Source organism: Dama dama, chromosome 5, assembly GCF_033118175.1.
Source record: "Dama dama isolate Ldn47 chromosome 5, ASM3311817v1, whole genome shotgun sequence".
Lineage (NCBI taxonomy): Eukaryota > Metazoa > Chordata > Mammalia > Artiodactyla > Cervidae > Dama > Dama dama.
In genome coordinates this window covers 7,825,470-7,847,025 of record NC_083685.1, presented here as the reverse complement: position 1 = coordinate 7,847,025, position 21,556 = coordinate 7,825,470, and the positions used below count along the sequence as shown (strand labels likewise).

At 55.3% G+C, this 21,556-nt stretch overlaps 2 protein-coding genes across 8 annotated transcripts in view; both read left to right on the top strand.

Moving 5' to 3' along the window:
* The window catches only part of KIAA1671 (KIAA1671 ortholog), a 172,225-nt gene extending 161,961 nt beyond the window's left edge, over positions 1 to 10,264 (top strand). For all 7 annotated transcript variants that reach the window (XM_061141660.1, XM_061141664.1, XM_061141663.1 and 4 more), the window contains 4 exons: positions 371 to 495; positions 1,358 to 1,500; positions 4,094 to 4,176; positions 5,141 to 10,264. In XM_061141660.1, the coding sequence (XP_060997643.1) occupies positions 371 to 495; positions 1,358 to 1,500; positions 4,094 to 4,172 (347 nt within the window). In that variant the 3' untranslated portion in view covers positions 4,173 to 4,176; positions 5,141 to 10,264. The remainder of the gene's footprint in view (positions 1 to 370; positions 496 to 1,357; positions 1,501 to 4,093; positions 4,177 to 5,140) is intronic.
* Positions 10,265 to 11,873: 1,609 nt separating this feature from the next.
* Positions 11,874 to 19,293, top strand: CRYBB3 (crystallin beta B3). Its single transcript, XM_061141667.1, has 6 exons — positions 11,874 to 11,911; positions 13,951 to 14,045; positions 15,373 to 15,491; positions 16,754 to 16,886; positions 17,697 to 17,839; positions 19,012 to 19,293. The coding sequence occupies exons 2-6, from the start codon at positions 13,971 to 13,973 to the stop codon at positions 19,175 to 19,177; spliced, it is 636 nt and encodes a 211-aa protein (XP_060997650.1). The 5' UTR covers positions 11,874 to 11,911; positions 13,951 to 13,970; the 3' UTR covers positions 19,178 to 19,293.
* Positions 19,294 to 21,556: the final 2,263 nt, after the last annotated feature.

Sequence of the window (21,556 nt, the reverse complement as noted above, 5' to 3'; positions counted from 1 at the left end):
CGGTATAGGTTTTCCTCTGAGGGCTTCCTTGTCTGCATTCCATGTCAAAACGTGAGCTGGATCTTAAAGAGCAGATAGGAATTAGCCAGGGAAAGGTATTCTGGGTGAAAACAGCAACGGGATCAAAGGGTCAGCGATGTGGAAAGAACGTTCCATGGGTGTGGCAGGGCTGGGGAATCTCAAGGAAGGTCTCTCTAAGCAGTTCAGCCTTGCCCAAGCGGGACTAGCAGGAATCTTGCTGCAAAGGCAGGGCCAGTTCATGGCGAACCGTGTGATTCCTGGCTAAAGGGTTGGGCTTGCTCTGTAGACAGACAGCTGGAATCTCAGAACGGTGGCTGCCGTTGACTTCAGGATCCTTTCTTTGCAACAGAGGAGAAATCCCCGAGGAAGGAAGAGTCAGACGAGGAGGAGAGGACGCCCAGGGCCGAGAGGTCGCCCGTCTGCAGACCTCAGAGGATGCCTGTGTTTCCCGGCGTGGACCCGGCTGCACTGAAGGTGTGGGACCTCGCGTCCAGAGCTGCGCGCGGCCGCAGAACAGACAGGCCCGTGTTTCTCACCCGCCTCCCCCCTCCTCTCCTCTCTCCCTCCTGGCCTTGCTGGAGGCAGGGACAGGCCCTGCTTACAGGACGGGGCAGAGGCCCTGTGGAGGCTGCCGGGCTTTTTCTCAAATGAGTCCCGGGGTCGGCATTGGGCAGACCTCAGGCGGATCCCACTTTGGAAAACCCTGTGACTTTGGGCAAACCCTTCGACCTTTGACCTTTAGGCTACTCCTCTATAAAATACAGAAAGCCAGCCTCCACCCCAGAAACGCGTGTCCTGGAGCTTAAGCCTGGAAGAGTCCGGAGCCCAGTGCACAGGCTGCCAGGCGGGCGGTGGTGGTGACGACCACGCAGCAGGGGCTGTGCCACCGTTACCCCTGGGGCCATCTGCCGCCGTCACAGCCCCGGCCCGCCCTTCCAAGCCACGCCATTCCCTCCGCGTCCTCCAAAAATGATGGCCTTTTTCTCCTGCGAGTCTGACAGTCAGAAACCCCACTGATTCACATTCACCAGAGCGAGGAGCTTAGAAGAGCTGGTCCTTGGCCATAAGATGAACTCTTGTCTCCACCGTGGGGTTCTCAGGAAACTAGAAGAGACGGAAGGGCCTGTGATGAGGACACCACTCGTGGTGGCCTTTCAGCCAAAGATAATGTGATGGTGTGAATTTCTGATGGTTGTTTGATCCCAATGGTCACGGGTGGCCTCTTGGACTACAAACCCGGCCTCTGATTTTTCTTGGCCTCCACAGTCAGGTAGGATGGGGCCCTTCCCCAGGCCAAAGGCAGCTTACAGACTCCACCCTTGTCTTCTCTCTCCAGGCTCAGCTGCACAAGAGGCCAGAGGCAGACAGTCCCAGCGAAGCCCCTGGCTGGGCCCCCCAGCCCAAGACCCCCAAGTCTCCCTTCCAGCCTGGGGTGCTGGGCAGTCGCGTGCTACCCTCCAGCATGGAGAAGGATGAGAGGTGAGAGCGTGGCTGACACGTAAAAGTTAAGACTTGTTCCTGATACTGTTATCGTCATTCAAGAGCCATGATAGGGCAGGGGTTGGCCAGCTATAGCCCACAGGTCAAATTCAGCCCACCATCTGTGTGTTAATAAAGTTTTATTGGCACACAGCCATCATGGAAGGGTTGTGTTTGTTAATAAAGTTTTATTGGCACACAGCCATCATGGAAGGGTTGTGTTTGTTAATAAAGTTTTATTGGCACACAGCCATCATAGAAGGGTAGTGTTTGTTAATAAAGTTTTATTGGCACACAGCCATCATGGAAGGGTAGTGTTTGTTAACAAAGTTTTATTGGCACACAGCCATCATGGAAGGGTTGTCCGCGGCTGCCTTCTTCATGCACCTGCCGCTTGATGCGTTGACACAGACACCCTGTAACCTTCAAAGTCCGAGTTACTTACTGTCTACCTTCATATCTGCCCTTGGTGACAGAGGAAGGCAGAAGAAGGGTTCAGAACCCAGACTTGAGGAAGGGTGTGGGAAAGGCTTCCAAGAGAAGGCATGCCTGAGCTGGGTCATGAAAGACAAAAGAGGCAGCCAAAGTCACGTGCAAAGGCCCAGAGACCTGGTAGAACTGGGTGCTGTGGGCAGTGTGTGATACTGGAGCACAGAGTGGGCTGTGGGAAGCAGAGGTCAAGAGGATGAGAGAGGGAGAAAAGGCAGAGGCAGAGACGGTGGCTCTCTTTCTTTTTTAAAAAAAGTATTTATTTACTTGGCTACTCCAGGTCTTAGTTGTGGCACACGGGATCTTTAGTCCCCGCTTGTGAGCTCTAAGTTGCAGCACGTGGGATCTTAGTTCCCTGACCAAGGATCAGACCCCGGCCCCCTGCATTGGGAGCGCAGAGTCTTAGCCACTGGACTACCAGGGAAGTCCCGAGATGGTGTCTCTCTCTTGCTCTGGGGATGCCAGAATTGCCCTGGAGTCAGCTAAGGGTGCCAGTGTTTCTCCAGGGCTGGAGGGGCCCCCAGACTAGGGGCCCCCTGGTCCTGAGCCTCCACCAGGAGGCTTGCTTGGGGGCACTCAAACCCCTTTCTAACCCCAGGGGACCTCTCCTTCCTCGCAGACCCCCACCCCACCCCCAGCCAAGTCACCAGTGTCCCCAGGCCCTCCAGGACCGTGGGGTCGGTATATTTCTCTGAGACCAACAGGGGTCAGGTCTTGTGTGAACATCTGTTTTATTATAAAAGTCATACACCCTCACCGTAGGAACTGTAGAAAATATAAAATGAATATAAAGCAGGAAAGAAAACCAGCCAAGATCTGACACCACTGCTGCCCACCTCCACCCCCCACTCAAAGACGACCATGGTGAAATCTGGGCTTTTCTTCCTCAGTGGTTTTTAAATGTAGTCAAGATTATAGCATACATTACACACAGCTTCTTTTCCGGTTACATGTTTCATATGATGGTTCTTCCATGGCCATCAAAGTCTTCATAAGCATGATCTGTCTTTCCTTTAAAAACATTTCAAGAGTTTCTGTTTGACTTCATCGTTTTTGTTCAAATGATGTGTTCTCATGACAAGCCATTCTGAGGACAAAGAAAAGATACGTAAAGAAGAAAGTAAAAAATAAAACACTCAAAAGGGTTGTCATTCAGATGGTGATGACTCAAGTGTATTCACTTGGGGAAAATGAACTTGTGACCTGAGTGCTTTCTGAATGTATAGTCTTCAATTTTAGAAAAAGCTGAAACAGATTGTACCTCCCCCCAACAATTATTGTTAATTATTCGGTAAACAGAAGGCCTGTCTAATCTATCTCTATCTTACAGGCATTGTACTAGTCAGGGTTCTCCAAAGAAACATAGCACATTAAGATGTATACTCTGGAAAAGAAAGAAAGAGAGAAGGATTTATTTTAAGGAATGGGCTTTCATGATTATGGAGGCTGATAAGCTCTGAAATCTGCAGGCCAGGCAGGCAGGCTGGAGACCTGGGGAAGAGCCAGTGTCGCAGTTCAAGTCCCAAAGGCAGTATCTTTTCTGAATTCCCCCTTCTGGGGAGGTCGGTCTTTTTTCATTAAGGCCTTCAGCTGATTGGGTGGGGTCCACCCATGTTATGGAGAGTAATCTGCTTTATTCAGAGACCACTGGTTTAAATGTTAACCTCATCTTAAAAAAAATTAAATAAATACCTTCACAGAAACATCTAGTATAATGTTTGAGCAAGCAGCTGGATACTGTGGCCTAGCCTAGAATTTTAACCCTCACCAGCATTTGCATGGGTAGAGAGATGGACGGATGGATGGATATTTGGGTGACGGATGGATGGAAATAATTTTATGTGAGCCTGAGTTTCTGCTGCAGATGGTTTCATAGAATGAACGTACCATGATGTATTGAACGTTTCCCATTTGGGAATTTGGGGGTGCCTTGGTTAGTTCCTGTCTCAATCACACAGACCTGGGTGTCTTTGCCACCCGCGAGCGTGGCTCAGCCCCCCTACCCTGGCACAACGGTGGGAGACTTGGGTCCCACACAGCCCTGCCCGCAGGCCCAGCCCTCATTCAGGCTGGCACCTGACTCCCACTGGATTTGTGGTTTCAGATCGGACGAGCCCTCTCCCCAGTGGCTGAAGGAGCTGAAATCCAAGAAGAGACAAAGCCTGTATGAGAATCAAGCTTGAGCAGGTATGGGGGTGGCCCCGGAGTGGGTACTCGGGCAGAGCCTGCAACCTGAGGAGTAGGGAACTTGGGCCGGGAAGCAAAGGCTCGGAGACTTGAAGTGCTGTACCTTGGAAGGAGAAGGGAAGATGTGGATGCGGGTGTCCTGGGTTCCTGGAAAGATGAGGGCAGTGGTCTGCTGCCGCTTAGAGAAAACCACTCCACTGGGCAGCCTGGGGTGGGAGGGACGGGCAGGACTCTGGTCTCATGCCCTTGGCCAGCCCTGCTTGCTGAATCTCAGCCCCACTTCGTAAAATGACATCAAAGATCAGCTTTGATCTTTGCCCCCAACTGCCCCCAATTTCTACATTCCTGTGTAGTCTGCACGAGGCTTCCCAGGCGGTGCCAGTGATAAAGAACCTGCCTGCCAGTGCAGGGCATTTAAGAGATGCAGATTCGATCCCTGGGTCTGGAAGATCCCCTGGGGGAGGGCACGGCAACCCACTCCAGTGTTCTTGCCTGGAGAACCCCATGGACAGAGGAGCTTGGCGGGCTACAGTCCATGGGGTCACGAGAGAGTTGGATACTAATGAAACCACTGAACACACACACACACACACGTATATAATAGACTCCAAAAGTATCTCTGAGTTCTCCTATAAACTGCACTCTAGGGTTTTGGAGAGGGGATCCGAGCCTGTGTCTGTTCAGCGTTGAGTGCTGTACCCATGATGTCTCAGTCAGGCCTCCAGCAGTCCATTTGAGGGCACCCAAGCTGGCCCCCTGACCTGACCCTAAACTGCAGGCTCATTCCATCGTATCCGCCGCCCGCTGCCTTCTTTATCCCACTCCTCAAAAAAAAAGAAAACGCCTTTCCTGGCCCGTGGCTTGTTGGGGTGGCGTCTTGGGGAGCACCAGGAAAGCTTTGCGGGCTCGATGCTGAGGAGAAGTGGGGTCTCACGTCCCCCTTGCTGACACCTGTCCTCTCCAGACAGGGGACACCGCCACGTCTAACGAACAAGCCTTAACTGTCCGAACCCGAAGACGAGGTCCCGCCGCTGCCGTTGCTTCCTGCACATGCCTGGGTCCTTCTGGTCGGTCTGTCGGTCAGGTGGAGAAGGCATCCCAGTGCCCGCCCCCTGCAGGCTCCCCCGATGGATCAGGGAGGAAGGCTCACCCTTCACAAGCCCGTGCACCGTCTCCGCAGACAGCTCTTCAGGCTGGGGAAGAGACCGAGCGGTCCAGAAATGTCCATGCTGGTGGTTTTGTTTTTTGGGGATTTTTTTTTTTTAAACATAAAAATGTGCATTTCTACGCATTTTTAGACCCCTGCGAAGCTCCAGGAACATGGATATAAAGGCTGGACCATCTCCCCTGGGTTCTGAATCATGAAAGAGCCTCTTTCGCCCCTCACCCCAGGGCCGATCTTTTTCAAAAGGACATTTCCAAGGAAGATGAGCCCATTCATTTCCTGCTGTAACCAGCGGTCCAGGCTGTACCACCGGATTGCGGTGGAGGAGGGCAGGTCTCGATTGCTCCTTTGGCGAATTCCTTCTCCCTTTCAAAGAAATCAGCAGTTCCAATCTTTAAACACCCTCGCCATGGTTCCTTCAAGTGTGTTTATCCTCCCAGCGGGTCTGTGTGCAGGGCCGGCCTGTTGCCTTGTTCCTCCCATCTGTTTGCTTCAGAAGGCGATAAAGCAATAATCTCACCAACTTTCTCTGAAATTCAGTACCTATGTATGTTTTCACGCTACAGAACAGGAGGAGAGGTGTGCGCGTAGTCTGCTTGAAGTATCCGATCATCTCAGGTTATCTTCTCCCCTCCCCCAAGCGTTTTAAACGGTCATTGTCACCCTGGTGTACATTTTGCTGGTTCCTTCTCGTGAGAGCTCCGAACTTCTGTGGGGTGACCTTCGCTCTCAAGGCTTCCAAAACCGGCAGCCCAAACAGCAGTGCCTTTCCCTCCCAAGCATCAGACCCGCCCCTGGAGTCTTTTTCTGCAGAGTCCTTTTCTGAACACGACCTGAGCTGCTGGCATGGAAGGAAGCGTTCCCCATTGGCCTCAGGGCACACGGTGAATGAGGGGTCCTTTTGCTTTGTTCTCATCTCTCCTTTGTACCCACCCTTCCCCCGCCCCCACCCCGGCCCCCCAGTTCTAGCTGACCAGGTGCTTTTTCTAGATCCAAATGCAGGAAGGGAGAGCCTTGCTGAAAGCCCGTCTCTGGAGGGGAGTCCTCCCACTCCCCCTAACCCCCGTCCAGGGACTCCAGACAGACCTGGAGGATGCTAGGTAACCAGGTACAGCCTTGGCTGACCTCTTGTTGCTTGCCAGCTCTAAGCTCATTCCCAGAAACCTCCAAGACCTCTGGGATCTCCAGTCACTGTCTACTGTGTCCTCTTTTTTTTTTTTGAAATTTCTGCACACCATTCTCCTCCACCTCTTAGGCCCAAGGCTTCAGCATACATCCCAGAGATGGCCGGCCCACCCGCCACATCTGGAGTCACCATAAACTTTGTGCCAACCTTGCCCGGGAGCCGCCCACCTGAGAGAAGGATGCTTGGGCAGGTCATAGAGCTGCCCACAACTGCTACGGGGCGTGGGGGCTGAGCTTGCTAAGTCTCTCTTTGAGAAATCCATTCTTCGCAGATGTTGTCAAATCACACCTCCCTTCTCCCTGGCTACCCACTCCATCCTTCAGTCTCTATCATCGCCCCATCTCTCCTTCCTCTCTTTTCTCCCTTCACCGCCTCTTCCCTCTCTTGGAGGATGGAGACCAATCCGGTTGCTCTGGGTTACGACCAACACCTGGGCCAGAGAGGGGTTGTGGCTCAGACAGTGGACAGTGACTGAGGCGGAGTGGGGGGCCCTCCCCCGCAAGTCCTGTGGGTTGCGCTCTGGCCCCTGGACGGGCCGTGGTTGGAGCCTGTCGCCGGCAGCCATGTGCTTCTGTGTCCGGAGGGTTGGTCCTGCTTGACCGTAGTTTGCATCCTCTTCATCCCCTGAGTTTGCAGTCAGTTCGTTCTCTCCGGCCATTTGGGGATTTAATCCTTTCAGGATCTGTGTCAGTTGATTTTTTTGTCTTCTTTTTTTAAGATGCAGTTCACCTTTTATTCATTGTGATGTAGTGACTTTGCAGGTCAACAGGTCCCCTTTGAAAGGCACGCTGGGTGTGCCTTGACCCTGACCCCTCTTCCTGGTGGTGGTCTTCCCGTGTCTTTCTCAAGGCGCGGAGACCCCTTGGTTCCGTCTCAGGCAGCACGAGTGACCTGCTGTGTTCAGTTAGGACCCGCCAGGCTCAGTTCTCCATCAGTCATGTTTCAGCCCAAGTTTACCCTAGAGGAAAGGAAGAAACCCTCAAAAACGAGATCAACCTGGAGAGCGTCTACCTAACCTCCCACTCCCGGACTGGAAATAAAAATCCATTTAATTCCTTGGTGACGAGGATGGGCAAAGTCCATCCCTTGAAACTGACCGCAGCAGCCTCATCCCTCCCCCGCAGAGCAGACAGTCTCGGTGGGTCAAGGAGCCACCAGCTCAACGCAGGCTCCTGGGACCTCCGGCTCCGGCCGCGATCTGTACAATGACGTCTCCAGCGACCGCCGCTCTGCTGGAAGCCTCTGCAGACAGCCAGCTAGGCCAGTGGGTTCTTTTACGTTTCCTCTTTCTAAGCGGGGTGAGCCCTTGGGGGCCACGCAGGGGGTTGTATGTATGCTGGTTTCTTGAGTTCTCCTGGAGCCACCTTTGGAAACCTGTCTCCTTTTCAACGGACTGAATGATGCCTTAAGCATTCGTCAGCATTCAAGTCACCCACCCTCATCCAGCCCTCCTTGCCTGGGCCTTTGGTGTTCTTTAAATGACAGTTTTATACAGAATGCATCCAAAATAAGATAGCTAGATAGGTGATTTTTTTAAAGTATAATCTCTCTCTCTCTCTCTCCCTCTCTCTCCCTCCCCTCTTCCCTCTCCCCACCCGCTTTGCACATCAGCATTTTGACAGCTGCTCTTTTGATGAGTCCATATCACTTTCCCCTCCAGTCATCCCCCCTCTTCAGGGTCTCTTGCCTAAGGTAACAGACGCCTTTGACATGTAAAATTCCACGGCGGGGCCTCAAGAGTCAGTGTTGTGGAAAATCCCTCAGCGCCACCTGAGAAACTCCGGTGGAAGAGATGCGCCCGCCCTCCCCGCCCCCCAGTGTGTAGGACGTCGGGGGCTTTGAGCGACTCGCCCGGACAGCCTCCAGTTGCCTGGGATTCGGGGAGAGGGCAGTCAGATGGGGAGGTTTTGCAGGGGACCAGCCAAGCCGCATGCTTCCAGTGCTTTCTTCTCTGCTTCCCCGGAAGAAGTGAGGCAAGCTCTGGGTATTGGAATGGGCCCGAGGCCCTCAGCCTCAGAGACTGTGCAGGTGATTTGAAAAACCCTGAGGCATGGTTTCCCCGAAGGAGAGCTCAGCTGCTCAGCCCGGTGCTGCCAGCTGCCTTGTCCATTTATGTCTCGCTTCGCAACGCCCCCAGACAGCCCAGGAGCCAGGCGTGATTGCAGTGCTAGCACCCTACAGATGTGTGGTCAGATCTTCTCCAAAGTGAAATGCTGGCGTCCAGGTGATTCAGGTCCTGCGTGGAAGACAGCGTCCCGCCAGAGGAGAGGGCTCTCCAGGCAGCCTCCCTCCTCCTCCTCCCCCATCCCTGTGGTCCTTCCCACACCACCCTGCCCCTTAATGCAGGAAGCTGGACGACGGTGGCCTTTGTGTGAACTAGCATTGCAGGGTGAAGTCTATGGGGAAGGGGGGGAAGGCTCTTTCCGCTGGGAATTGCCCCTCCCTCCTATTTCAGCCGTGGCGTTACTAGTCGGACTGTGTCTTTCCTCTTTCGACGTGTGTTGAAACAGGAAAGGGAAAGAAAAGAAAAAAGCCCCATGGCATCTTGATTCCATGAGGTAGGAGGGACCCACCCCGCATCTGGATGGGGGTTCATCCCGGGGTCCGCCCTCTTAGGGGACTGCTGGATCTGAGTCCCGTGCTGAGAGCCGCCAGGTGCCACCGTGTTGGGATTCTGGGCAAGGCAAGGGTCTGGAAACGCAGAACCACGTAGAAAGCCAGTAGGCACGAACGCGCTAGGTGTTGGCCAGTCTGTGTCTCCTTTGCCCTCCGCCCCCCGCCCCCCATCACCCCTCTAGAGATATCTTTTGTCTGGATTGGCTTCTGCAGAGGGGGGCAGACCAGAAAGCCAGGTTCTTGGAAAGTCAGCCTGAGATCTCTGGCAAGGTCACCCCTCAGCCGCTCCCCATCATCCTCCCCGAATCCCCTTGTCTGTCACCCTCACACCCGGCACCACACCATCTCATGAATCAGCCTGGCACTTTCTTAGTCATCTCTGCTGGCGTCGTGCCTGCCTAAGAAAAAAAATATATATAATGCCAGTTGTGTGAAAGAGTGATCTCGTTCCACACAGCCTTATAGATCCTGTAAATACGGGGCTTGTAAAAGTTATCTGTTGTGTTACGGGAAATATTTTGTACTGCGTTGCTTCTTAAGTCATATCAGTATCCTCCAAGTCCTAGACTTCCCCGATGACTACGATCCTTAGAATGCTCTGTAAGATGGGGGGCAGTGGAGATGTGTATATATATACCTACACCATTGTATTTTCCTGACCTTCCTCCTGGGTCCCTTCCTCCAATATTTGAGTCACGATCGAAAAGGAACTCGAGTCCTGTGTGCAGGAGAGTTGAAGCGTCCTGCCAACTGGTGTCCTCGCAGTTGCCTTACGAATTCATGGACTCCAGGGGCTTTGAATGGAAGGCGGTCGACCGGCACTTTATTCAATCCCAGAAAGGACCTCTAATCATGTGACTGAGAATTCATCCAGAAAAAAACAAAACAAAAAAAACTATATTTTTAACGTCAAAACCAACGGGGCTTCCCGGACCTCTCAGAGTATCGGATGTCTACAAGTGCTTTTCTATTTTGTAACTGTAAAGAGATTTCATACGCACAGCAGAGCAGTTGGGAGTCTGGTCGACTGCCCTAAAACACAATGACCTTTTGCATGTACAAAGATGTCACATTCAGACTCTGGAAACAGCAAATAAAGCTTTGATGCGAGCTGCCCTGGAGACCTCAGCGTGTCGGTGTGTGAATGAATGGACTCCCCCACGCATGCATGCCTGTCTCCCGCTGAGTCAGTCCCTCCACCGCGCTGAGGGGGGCCAGTCTGGGGGGCCCGACTGCGGGAGGGTGCAGCAGGGGTCCTGGGAAAGGGGGCCCGATGGAGGCAGAGCCGGATCTCCACTCAGCATGGGCTTGAGTCCCCAACTCCACTTCCTCCTGGCTGTGGGGTATCTCTGGACCCCCACGCTCCTCCAGAACAGAGGCGATGCGAGTGACATGAGCCGGCAGAAGTTAAAGGCAGTGGCCCCGGATGGACTCTGCCCGTCTGCACGACATCTGGCAAAATGACAGGCGGTGTCTTTTAAATTATCTCAAGGAGGGAAGGGGCGTGCTCCTGGCATGTAGTGAGTGGAGGCCAGGGATGCTGAGCAACATCCCCCACTGCCCAGGACAGCCCTCCTCCCCTGTCACAAGGAATAATCCCAGCCCCGCTTGGCAACAGTGCCAAGACCGAGAACTCTAGGTTAAAGACGGGTGGCATGCGAGATCTGGGCACATGGGTCTTCAGGACCCTAAAGGAGCTGATGGGGGGGGGAGGTGGTTGGGGGGAATCAGGCCTGCTGGGCCATCCCCACCTCTGTCACCCCCTGATGTCCCCGGCGGGTGCCAGCTGCATCTCAGGTTAAGGGGCTGAGACCAACTCTGCTCTCCACGAGCCCCGGGAGGAAGCAGCCCCTCGGTCTGAGCTGTCAGCAGTGGGCAGGGTCCTCTGTGATTAAGAAAGTGAGGCCGCCCTGCTTTGCTCCCGTGATCTCAGTGGCTCGAGGAGACAGAAGCTTCTCCCCTGGCAGATGAGGAGACTGTGGCCGTGACCTTCATTCACTCCCCCAAGGTCACACAGATCCACCGGGTTCCAGAGCCCTGCTGTCATCCACCTCTCCGGGGATGCTGGGGTTTGCGCTGACTTGAGGATTTTAGCCAAAAGCGAGCAACAGCTAAAGAAAACCCTCCACTTAACAATTCACTCCTTTGCTCTGTCATTTATTTTATTGCTTCAGTAACCTCTGAATACAAGTTCCTCTCTTCTGAGAGGAGAGCGCTCCTCTGAAATCTTGGTTAAGCTGCAGGGGTGTGAAGAAGCGGTGACCTGTGGACACAGCTTGCTCACAGATGCACAAAATGCTCACAGGTGAGCAGACACTCCGGCGCAGTTCAAAGCCGTGGCGCCCGACGCCGTGATGCTGAGTGTAATTCCCATGGGAGGCACTTGATGGCGCCAGTCGCTGCTTGGGGCTCACCCTGCTTCTATAATGGCTTGTTATAAAATAAAGGCTGAATGCAACTGTTGTTTTTCGCCCTTTTTCATAAAAGCAAAGGTCCCCTAGATTTTTTTTCTGTTATAGAAAACAGGTACTAATGTAGGTCTTTCATAAAAGCAAAGTGGCTTGAGGCGAACTTTTGAAAACTGAGGAAATTATGTAGCTGTCACAGGCGAAATTATACTTTGTTAGACACACACACAAAATGCATGGATCTAATTTTTTGGTCATAAATGAAGTGACTGTTGTGATCATCTTTATTTCTTCTGAGGCTGAGAGCTGGGCCCTGGAGCAGGCCAGCCCTTCCACCTCCTGTCTGCTGTGTGACCCTGGGTAAGTGACTTTACCTCTCTGAATTGTCTCCCCCTTTAAAAAGTGGCAATCACAATTTCTCTCCTCAAGGGAGCTTCGTGAGGACTGAACAGACACTGCTCATGAAGCTGGCCCAGCACCACGCACGTAGTAGTTCTCCCATAAATGGTCACTGTCGTCCGTAGATGCCTTCAGTATGAAGAAAAGGAATCTTTGCTGGGTCTGTTACCACGTCTCATGGAAATGTGTGGACGGATTTACACCCACCTTGGAAGGGATGTTCACGGTGATCTGACTTAAATTTTAGGCCCCGTGGCACATGGGAAAATTGAGGAATTCTAGGGCCTGGCGCTTTTAAGAACTGGAGCCATTCCGAGGGTGTCGCGCATCCCAAAAGGAAGATGCTGGCGCTGAGAAGCCAGAGCAGGAAAGTTGGGGGCACTGAGAGCTTGGTGCTGCGGGGCTCCCCGGGAAGCTGACACGGCCCACCTGCCCCCAGGAAGTCATCAGAGACCACGGCTGAGGACAGAGGCGCAGGGGCCTCCCCGGGCCTGCTATTGAGGTGAAGTGGCGCGCACGGAATTGGGTGGACAGGGCGCTGCCTCAGCAAGCTGGGTTGTGCTGGGCTGTCAGAAAGCACCCATAAATAGGGCAGTCCCAGCAGCAGCGGACTGAGTCTGCAGACGGCGCCGGCCCCCTCTCTCCTCACGGCGACTGCAACAGGTGCACTCCGGGGGCGCGGGGACGGGGAGGCCGGCCCAGACCTGGGTGGTCTCCGGGGGAGGGGGTATGCATAGTTGGCCCCCCGCATCAACCGGGGATCCACATGAGGGCCGGAGCTGAGAGGGAGGACTCAGGAGAGCCCCTGAGCCAGCCGGTGTCTGACGGGGTGCGCAGGGTCAAGCCCTGGGATGTGAGCTTAGGGCAGGGGGCCTGCAGAGACTGAGCACCGCTGAGGAAGGGGAGTGGGCAAAGTGGGGGGCTGGCACCTCTGCTGAGAGTCCCCCAGGACCTGGCCCCATTTCCAGGCCCCACTTTTTGACGAGGCAGGACACAGGCAGGCAGACAGCATCGCTGGGCCTGTGTGCTGCGTATGAGGGCCACGCAGCCCATCCGCTCCCAGGAATGTGGGGGGTGGCTGTGATGCCTTCCAGACCTTGGCGGGGGGCATCTGAAATGGGCATGTGTGTGTCCCCGAGAGAGAAGCGGGCGGCTGTTTTTGCGCAGCAGGTGGAAAGTGGCCATGTACAGTAATCATGGGAGCCTGTGTGTGCGCGCGCTCATGGGTGTGTTTATGAACAGAACAGGCCTGTGTGTCTGGGTGTTTGGCATCAGGCAGGCCCTTCCACGTGAGAATTCAGGCCCACGAGGCCCACGAGGCATGTGGCCTCGTCCCTAGGGATGCGGGGCTGCCGTCTGTCTGTCTATCTGCATCCGTGTCTCTTTTTTAAGTGGCTGCTATATGGTGAGTGCTCTGTAAACGCATGTGGAATGAAAGCAAGCTGAGCGGGTGTCCCAGGGCCTGCTCCCCAGCATCTTGCTTTCTCTAGACGTCCGTCCGCCTATTTCCCACTAGTCCGTGGCCCCCTGTTCCTCTCAATCACCAGCCCAGGGCAAGGGACCAACTCGGTTCTCTTGGAATCTTTGGCAAATGAAGGAATTGGTGAACAGAAGCCTACTGCCTGGGGGGCGGAGGTAGGAGCGATCCTAGTAGAGGAGGCTCCCCGAGGCCCGCACCCCACCCCCTGAGCAGAGTCTTCAGGTGTCGTGTCCCCCCAAAGCTCCGGGGGAGGGGAAGGGCACGGGCTTTGGAGCCCCACCCCAGCCTTGCCTCCCTGGGCCTAGGGATTTCCACCTGTAAAGTGGGTATCCGCCTCCCCTGACTGTCCCAGGCCCTGTGGGCCACAGTAGATGCTCGGTGGATGTTTGCTGAATGACTGAAGGTTGGTTGTGAGCACCGACCACATCTCAGAGGCAGTCGGGTTCTGGAGCTTGTCCTCGACTCCAGGCACCTGGGGTCCCCTCCGGGCGCACCTGGTGACCATTTGCTTTGATCGAAGCCACAGGGATTCCCGTGGAGATGGCAGAGCAGCACAGCACACCGGAGCAGGCTGCGGCCGGCAAGAGCCACGGCGGCCTCGGGGGCGGCTACAAGGTACGGGGTCAGGGGAGGGGCCCAGGGGGGCCCTGGGTCCTCGGGGCCCGCCTCCCGGCCAGGCAGCCTCTCTCCAGAAAGCAGCAGCAGCCCTTCCAGCCAGCCAGCCAGGAGCAGGAGGGCATCTCCCCTCTCTGCCGCCCTTGCCTCTTCTGTGTCCTCATCTGCACGGGGGACCTGGTCACACCCACGCTGCCGGTGTCGACGGGGCTTTCAGGAGACACGGTGCTGACCCTCCTGCCTGAGCTCGGTCGAGTCCCTGGGCCTCTCTGGACCTCGGCAGCCCCACCTTTAACCTGGGGACAGCACCCACGCCTCTCAGGGAGGGTCAAACGCCGGTGCCGTCACCACGGCCAGCAAACGGAGAAACCCGAGAGCTGACGTTTGTGGGCTCTCTCCGCCCTTTCTAAGCTATGCCGGGGGCTTTAATAAGGTGCGGTCCCAGGATGGATTGACTAAGGAAGTAAGTGGGGTCTTTGACCAGACGGGGCAACACCGGGAGGGGAAGAGCAGCAAGGCTTGCCTGGCTCTGCGCCTGATTCGTGGGTGACTCAGCCTTGCCCTGTGGACCCCCAGCTGCCCCCTGCCAGAGAAGCGGGCATCACTGCCAGCCCTTCCTGGCTCCTTTCGGCATCTGTGGGCTTTCCCCTGGCCACAGCGGTGCTTATGAAGAGTCAGCGGACTTTCTGAATCCAGTACCTCCACTTGACCTGCTGTGCAGCCCAGGACCCTTTCTGAGCCTCCCTTGACCCTTGTGTAAAATGACAGGAGCTGATGTTCCCCAGGGACCCGCTGCAGAGACAGTTAGTGCTTCTAAGCGGGTGAAAGAAGCAAAACCCCCTTCTGCCTTAGCAGCCCCTTCCTCGGGGGCGCAGGGGCAGGTGAAGTTCAGCTAGTGCAAACTGGAGTTTTATTTGCTCTGCCCAGGACTTTCAAAATGGAGACATCTCACATTAAGGAAATGACATATTGCGGCTTCTCTCGAAAAGCATAGAAGGGGGCCCACAGCCCCTCCTGACCACAGCAGCTTCGTTTCCCCACAGTCCTCCCTTCAGTCATTTTGGACCTTTCGCTTTACTAAGTTCTGCCCTGGTTCCGGCCAGACATCCAGCTTGCGGGCCCCTGGTTTAATGGGGATTCCTGGAGGCGTTGCCCTCTGTGGCCACCAGGGGGCAGGGCAAGCCCGCGGCGGCGCTGGCTTCAGGCCGGTTCCAGGCAGAGCTGATGGAGCAGGGGGTGGTACCTGCCTCCAAGGCCCTCCCCGGCAGGACACGGGCTGGGGTTGGGAGCCCGGCCCGATGGGATGCTGAGGAGGCTGTCTTTCTAGGTGATCGTGTACGAAATGGAGAACTTCCAGGGCAAGCGGTGCGAGCTCACAGCCGAGTGCCCCAACCTGACGGAAAGCCTGCTGGAGAAGGTGGGCTCCATCCAGGTGGAGTCGGGCCCGTGAGTACCCGGACCCCCAGCCCTCCTCCCAACCCTGAGCCCCGTGGGAGTCGGGAGGGCCAGGAGCAAGCTCTCAGTCTGCTGTGGGGCCTTAGGCAACGCCCTCCCCATATCTGGCCTCAGTCTTCCCACCTGTAAATGGGAGCATTGAACAGTGATTCTCTTGGACTCCCTCCAGCCCTCCATCTCTGGGGTCAGTAGCAGAGCACTGTGCAGAGAGGACAGAGAAAGACTCTGGCACCTGGCTCGCTGCCCAGCCAGTGGGGTCTAATACTTTTTAATGATGATAGCATCCAAATTCTAATGCGCTTGATATCCTGGAATGGCTTTCCTGGTGGCTCAGGGGTAAAGACTCTGCCTGCCAATGCAGGAGACTCAGGTTCGATCCCTGGGTTGGGGAGGACCCCCTGGAGAAGGTAATGGCAAATAGTATTCTTCCTGGGAAATCCCATGGACAGAGGAGCCTGGCGGGCTCGTCTATAGGGTCGCAGAGTCAGGCACAACTTAGTGACTAAACAGCAGCAACAATACCCCTAAATCCTCACGACTGCCCACTTGACAGATGAGGAAACTGAGGCCAAAGTGGCTAACTGTCCTGTCCACGTCCACCCAGCAGGCAGGAGTCCCATTCAGTTCAGTTCAGTCACTTTAGTCGCTCAGTCGTATCCGACTCTTTGCGACCCCATGAACGCCAGACCTCACTTATCCATCACCAACTGCTGGAGTTTACCCAAGCCATGTCCATTGAGTCAGTGATGCCATCCAACCATCTGCTGGACCCTAAATTCTTCAGATGGAAAATCTAAGCTCTGGTGCTAACCACTTGGGTGAGGTGCTTCACCCTCTGGGCCTCTGTTATCTCATCTGTCAAATGGGGATAATAGTGTATGCACTTCAGAGATTTTGTGAAAATGGACAGAGGGATGTACTAAACGACAGTATAATTGTAATAATAAGAATAACAATCTAATAGAGGAATTAGAGGAAGAGGAGGAGGGGGAGGAATAAGCGAAGGAAAAAGAGGAGTTGTCGATGGAATCCTTGCTGTGTGCCAGGCCTTGTTCTTTCCCAGGCTGGTTTTCTGGCTCAGAGCCTCAGCTCCTAGTAGGTTCTAGTAACTTCCTCGATACCAGGACTAGGGTTGGAGGAAAGGGGCAGGGTCAGAGGTCAGCAGCTCTCGGGCACCACCCCCTCCCTAGACATGGGTCCTCCCCACCCCAGGGCAGCAGAGATGAGTGACCCAGCCCTCCTTCCTCCTGCAGGTGGCTGGCGTTTGAGCGCAGGGCCTTCCGCGGGGAGCAGTACGTCCTGGAGAAGGGGGACTACCCTCGCTGGGACGCCTGGTCCAACAGTCACCACAGCGACAGCCTCCTGTCCGTCCGACCCCTGCACATTGTGAGTACAGCCCCTGGAAGCCGGACACGCCGGGGGCTCCCGAGGCAGGCTCCTCTCACGAGCTCAGCCAAGGGCTCGGCTGGCACGGGCCTGGCCCGGGGAGAGCCCTCGTTATTTCTGATCTGAGTGGTTTTGGGGGGACAAGAAGCCGGCTACTGAATGGGCGCTGGGCTGCGGGTCGGGAGGCCGGGATTCATATCTTGCGTTAGCCAGCAGGTCACTGGCATGTCCCTCTGTAGCCTTATTAAAATCAGGAGCCATGTGGTCCAGTCGGACCCATACAGCCTGGTAAACGGCTCCAGAAAGTAACTGCAAATCAGCTCAAGTCCTTCCCCTGTGTTTCTCCAGCACCTGAAAGAGGCCGGGTGCATGGCGGCTCAGTAAAACGTCGCTCTTCCCTCCCACCTGCTGACTCAGGCTCAGGGCTAGCCCCGCCCTTCCTCTAGCTCACAATGACTGATGCTCCTTGGGGGCGGGGAGGGGATTGGGAGGAGGAAGGCCAGGTAGACGGACTCAGAATCTGCTTTCATAAAGCGGGAATGTTTCTACATGAGTGATTCTGGTCTCCTACCACCTTCTCTGTGCCTCAGTTTCCCTATCTGCTAAATGACGAGGTTTAACCAGACCTGAAAGCCCCTCCTCTCGGCCTCACGGCTCTCTGGCTCTGGAAGTCCTAAGGAGGCCAGCTCTGGGGGTGGGCATTACTCTGCGGTGCCTTGAGCCTTTGCTGGAGCCTCCTGGGCCCTCTGTCCTGGGCGAGGGAGCAGCTGGCTCATCCCATGGTCTTGCCGTCTGTGGTCTTGCCCCCAGGATGGCCCGGATCACAAACTGCATCTCTTTGAGAACCCGGCTTTCGGCGGCCGCAAGATGGAGATAGTGGATGATGACGTGCCCAGCCTCTGGGCTCACGGCTTCCAGGACCGCGTGGCGAGCGTCCGGGCCATCAACGGGACGTAAGGGACCCGACCCCACTCTCGGCCCTTGCCCTGTCCTCCAATTCACATTGCCTTGGGTTCCAAACGGAATCTCTGTTCACGGTTTCCTACACAGCTGACACTTCCGGCTCCCCAGGGTCTGGAGGCCCCTCATCCGAGTCAGGGCCCCTACACCAGCCTTGCTCAAAGCCCCCGTGATTTGAATGTCCACCTGCTTGCATTCCTGTACCATTGGATTTCCAGGAAGCCTCAACTTAGAGACAGTTTTTTTTTTCTTTTAACCAAGTGAAATCTGCACTCCCTTACTTGTCTGCATCAAAGTCTTCACTCCTTTTCTGAACTCCCCTAGGCCTTGAAGTTCAGATTTGTTTTTCCCCTTTCACAGTCTTTGTCCTTCTCACCAGGAGACCCAGCATGTATGTATGGGTGGCCCGAGTGTTACATAGGAGAACAGGCTCTTCTCCTCCCTCCTTCTAGGCTTGATATCTCTGTTAATGCAATCTTAGGGTCACTCTCCCTTTGTCTAGGCAACTACATCTCACTTGTGGGCTTGTGACATGGGGTTGGGCCTTGAGAGGTGCCACCTCTACCACATAATACCATATTCAACAGTTTTCACTGAGGATCTGTGTGTGTAGGGTATGGGGGCAATAAGAACTACACAAGTCCCATCATTTGTCCCTTGGGAATGTCACAGTGTAATAGGGAAACAGACAAGGAAACAGTTATTCACAATTCGTAGTGATCAGAACTGTGGACATGCAGGGGCTCTGGGGGTCCTGATGAGGCGCTTGATTTAGCCTGAGGCAATCAGGAAGGGCTTTCTGGAGGAGGAGATGTCCCACTTGATATGTAAAGGTTGCTATGAAAGAGAGGATGAAATGAGGATGAGGCAAGGAACAGCATTCCAGGCAGAAGGAACAGCATGTGTAAAGGCTCAGAGACATGCAGGTTCAGAGAAAGTACACTAAGCCAGGCTGGAGTGTGGGGTATGAAGGAGGAATGAGAGGTAAGGCTAGAGTCTCGTCTGTGAGCAGGGCGAGGAGTTTGAATTCATCCCCAGGGCCTCGGGAAGCCAAGGAAGGATTCGGGCAGGTGGAGAGCAGGCTCAGAGGCTGGTTTTGAAAGACTGGGTCTGGCTGGGAGGCGAGAGCCCGGAGGCTTCTCACGCTGACCTCGCCTCCCTGCAGGTGGGTTGGCTACGAGTTCCCGGGCTACCGCGGGCGCCAGTACGTGTTTGAACGGGGCGAGTACCGCCACTGGAACGAGTGGGACGCCAACCAGCCGCAACTGCAGTCCGTGCGCCGCATCCGCGACCAGAAGTGGCACAAGAGAGGCGTGTTCCTCAGCAGCTGAAGGGCGCCCAGGCCCCAGGGGCCCAGGCCCGCCCCGGGGGGCAGCAAAGGCAAGAAGAGGCGGCTCCAGGGCCGGGGTGAGGGCCTGCCGGGCCACCCTTCCCCCGAATCTGCTCAATAAAGCCTGGGGCCGGTCCCCCACCTGCCATGCTCCTCCGAGTCACTGCATGAGGGGGCGGGCCCGGCGTGGAGCCCGGGGAGGGGCAGGTGAGGGAAACTGCGGCTGGAAGGTTCTGAGGGCCCCAGCGGACGGCAGTGAGCTGTGCTCCGTCTCCAAGCCCCCGGTTCTCATCGGGTGAACCCTGGTCTTGTGTCTGTCCGCCTGCGTCTCCATCTGGCAGTCTGTCCGTCCATCCATCCTTCTAGTCTTCCTTCCGTATTTCTGTGTTTTCTTCTGTCCATTGGTTTATCCATCCTTCCTTCTACCCACTCATCTTTCTTTCTGTTCCTGCAGTTCTTCTTCCTTCCATCCATCCTTCCATCCGCTATTCATCCATCCATCCATCCATCCACCCCTCCCTCCATCCATCTATCCATGCATCCACCCTTACAGTCACCCTTTCACCCATTAATCCATCCATCCTTCTTCTGGCCCATCCACCTGTTTGTCATCCCCCCTCCATCTCTCTGCCCATCTCTGTTTTCAGTAATGTATTCAACAAATGCCAGGCCCTGTTCAAAGCCTGAGGTCACAGCAGAGAGCTGAACGAAAGTCCCACTGTCCCTGGAGCTCACTTTCTATGAGAGAGACCAAACATAAATGAACAAGTTTGACCATAACGTCAGGAGGTGGCCAAGGTTAAGGACAAGAAAGCGGGATTCAAGGATGCAGGGTGATGGGGTGGTGGTCAGAGAACTCCACTCTGAGGTGACATTTAAGCGCAGACCTGAGTGAGCTGTGGGAACATTCCAGGTGGAAGGAAAACAGGCTTTGCAGCTGAGTGTTGGAGACACAGCAAGGAGGCCAGTGGGTCTGGAATGTGTTACCTGAGAGACTGGGAGGGGTCAGAGAGGGAGTTAAGGTCAGCGTGTAGGGCTCTACCGGCCCTGGCAAACTCTGACTCTTCTCCAGGAGGTGGGAGCCACGGAGAGTTTGAACAAGGCGAGTTTGAATGGTCTGCCTTTGGGTTTCACAGGACCGCTCCAGCTGGGGCCCAGAACACAGACAGTGGGGCCAACGGGGAGGTAGGGGGACAGGTTGGGAGGCTCCTGCAGAGATCGGGGTGAGCTGAGATGACGTGGTGCCCCGACAGTCTCTCTCCCATGCTCAGTGGCCGCCCCCTGCCCTTCTGCAGCCTCGGTTCGATGGCGGAGCCCCCACCCCGCCCCTGACTCCTGACCGTCACTGCTCTGAGCCTCAGTGGCTTCATCCGGCCCAAGGGGGCTGCCGCAGCACCGGGTAAACACATGAGTCTCCTCTGACCTCCCTCCCCCCGTGGGAAGAGGAGGGACTGTCTGGTTGGACAGGTGTCAGCTGGCTTCCCGGGGACCAGTCCCCACCCCTCCCACCTCCAGAAGTCACCCCGACTTTGCTCCCCTGTGACACCCAGGGCCCCTCCCAGCCACCCTCAGCCTCCCCATGGCCGAGGCAGCTGATGTGGGGGAGGCCCATGGGACCCCAGGAAGACATGGAAAATAGGGTGATTTTTCAGTTCCTTCAGCCTGCCTGTTGAAAAAATACTGACAGCAAAGAAGTCACCTCAAATTATTTTTTTCAAAAGGTATAAATAAAATAAATTGTTCTTCTTTATTTGTGGCTGTGCTGGGTCCTCGCTGCTGCGTGGCCTTTTCTCTGGTTGTCGGGGGCGGGGGCTGTTCTCGGGCTGCAGTGTGAGGCTCCTCGTTGTGCGGCCCCTCGTGTTGCGGAGCACAGGCTCCTGGGCGCTCGGGCGTCAGCAGTAGTGGCGTGTGGGCTCAGGCTTTGTGGCACACGGGCTTAGCCGTTCCACGGCATGGGGGATCTTCCCGCACCAGGGATTGAACCCAGGTCTTCTGCATTGGCAGGCTGATTCTTCACCACCAAGCCACCAGGGAAGCCCCCTGAAACAGGCTTTTTACTTTGGTTCAATCCTCTGAAAGGCCCGGGAAGCACAGACAGGGACAGCCAAGGGCCGAGGTCACACAGGGCTGCGAGCTGCGTGCTGGGATCTGACCCCAGGCTGCATACCCCTTAAAGGCTGCTCTTCATTCCAACCTAGACTCAAATTCCAGTTGGTGCAGGGGCAGGGCCTGAACAGGACAGCGAAACAAGAGCATCCCTCAGTGACTAAAGGTCAAGATTCAGAACCAGGAAACCATTTTGCTTAATTGAGAGGCCTTGTAGACTACTGGTTAGAGACACGGTGACCCAGATGGGCCTTTGATCCACATCACTTAGTTC

Excerpts from the sequence above, each read along its gene's own strand:
- CRYBB3 (XM_061141667.1), top strand. The coding sequence starts at position 13,971 with ATGGCAGAGCAGCACAGCACACCGGAGCAGGCTGCGGCCGGCAAGAGC. Across the intron at positions 15,492-16,753 it reads ATCCAGGTGGAGTCGGGCCC|GTGGCTGGCGTTTGAGCGCA; the intron begins GTGAGTACCCGG and ends TTCCTCCTGCAG. Across the intron at positions 16,887-17,696 it reads CCGTCCGACCCCTGCACATT|GATGGCCCGGATCACAAACT; the intron begins GTGAGTACAGCC and ends TCTTGCCCCCAG.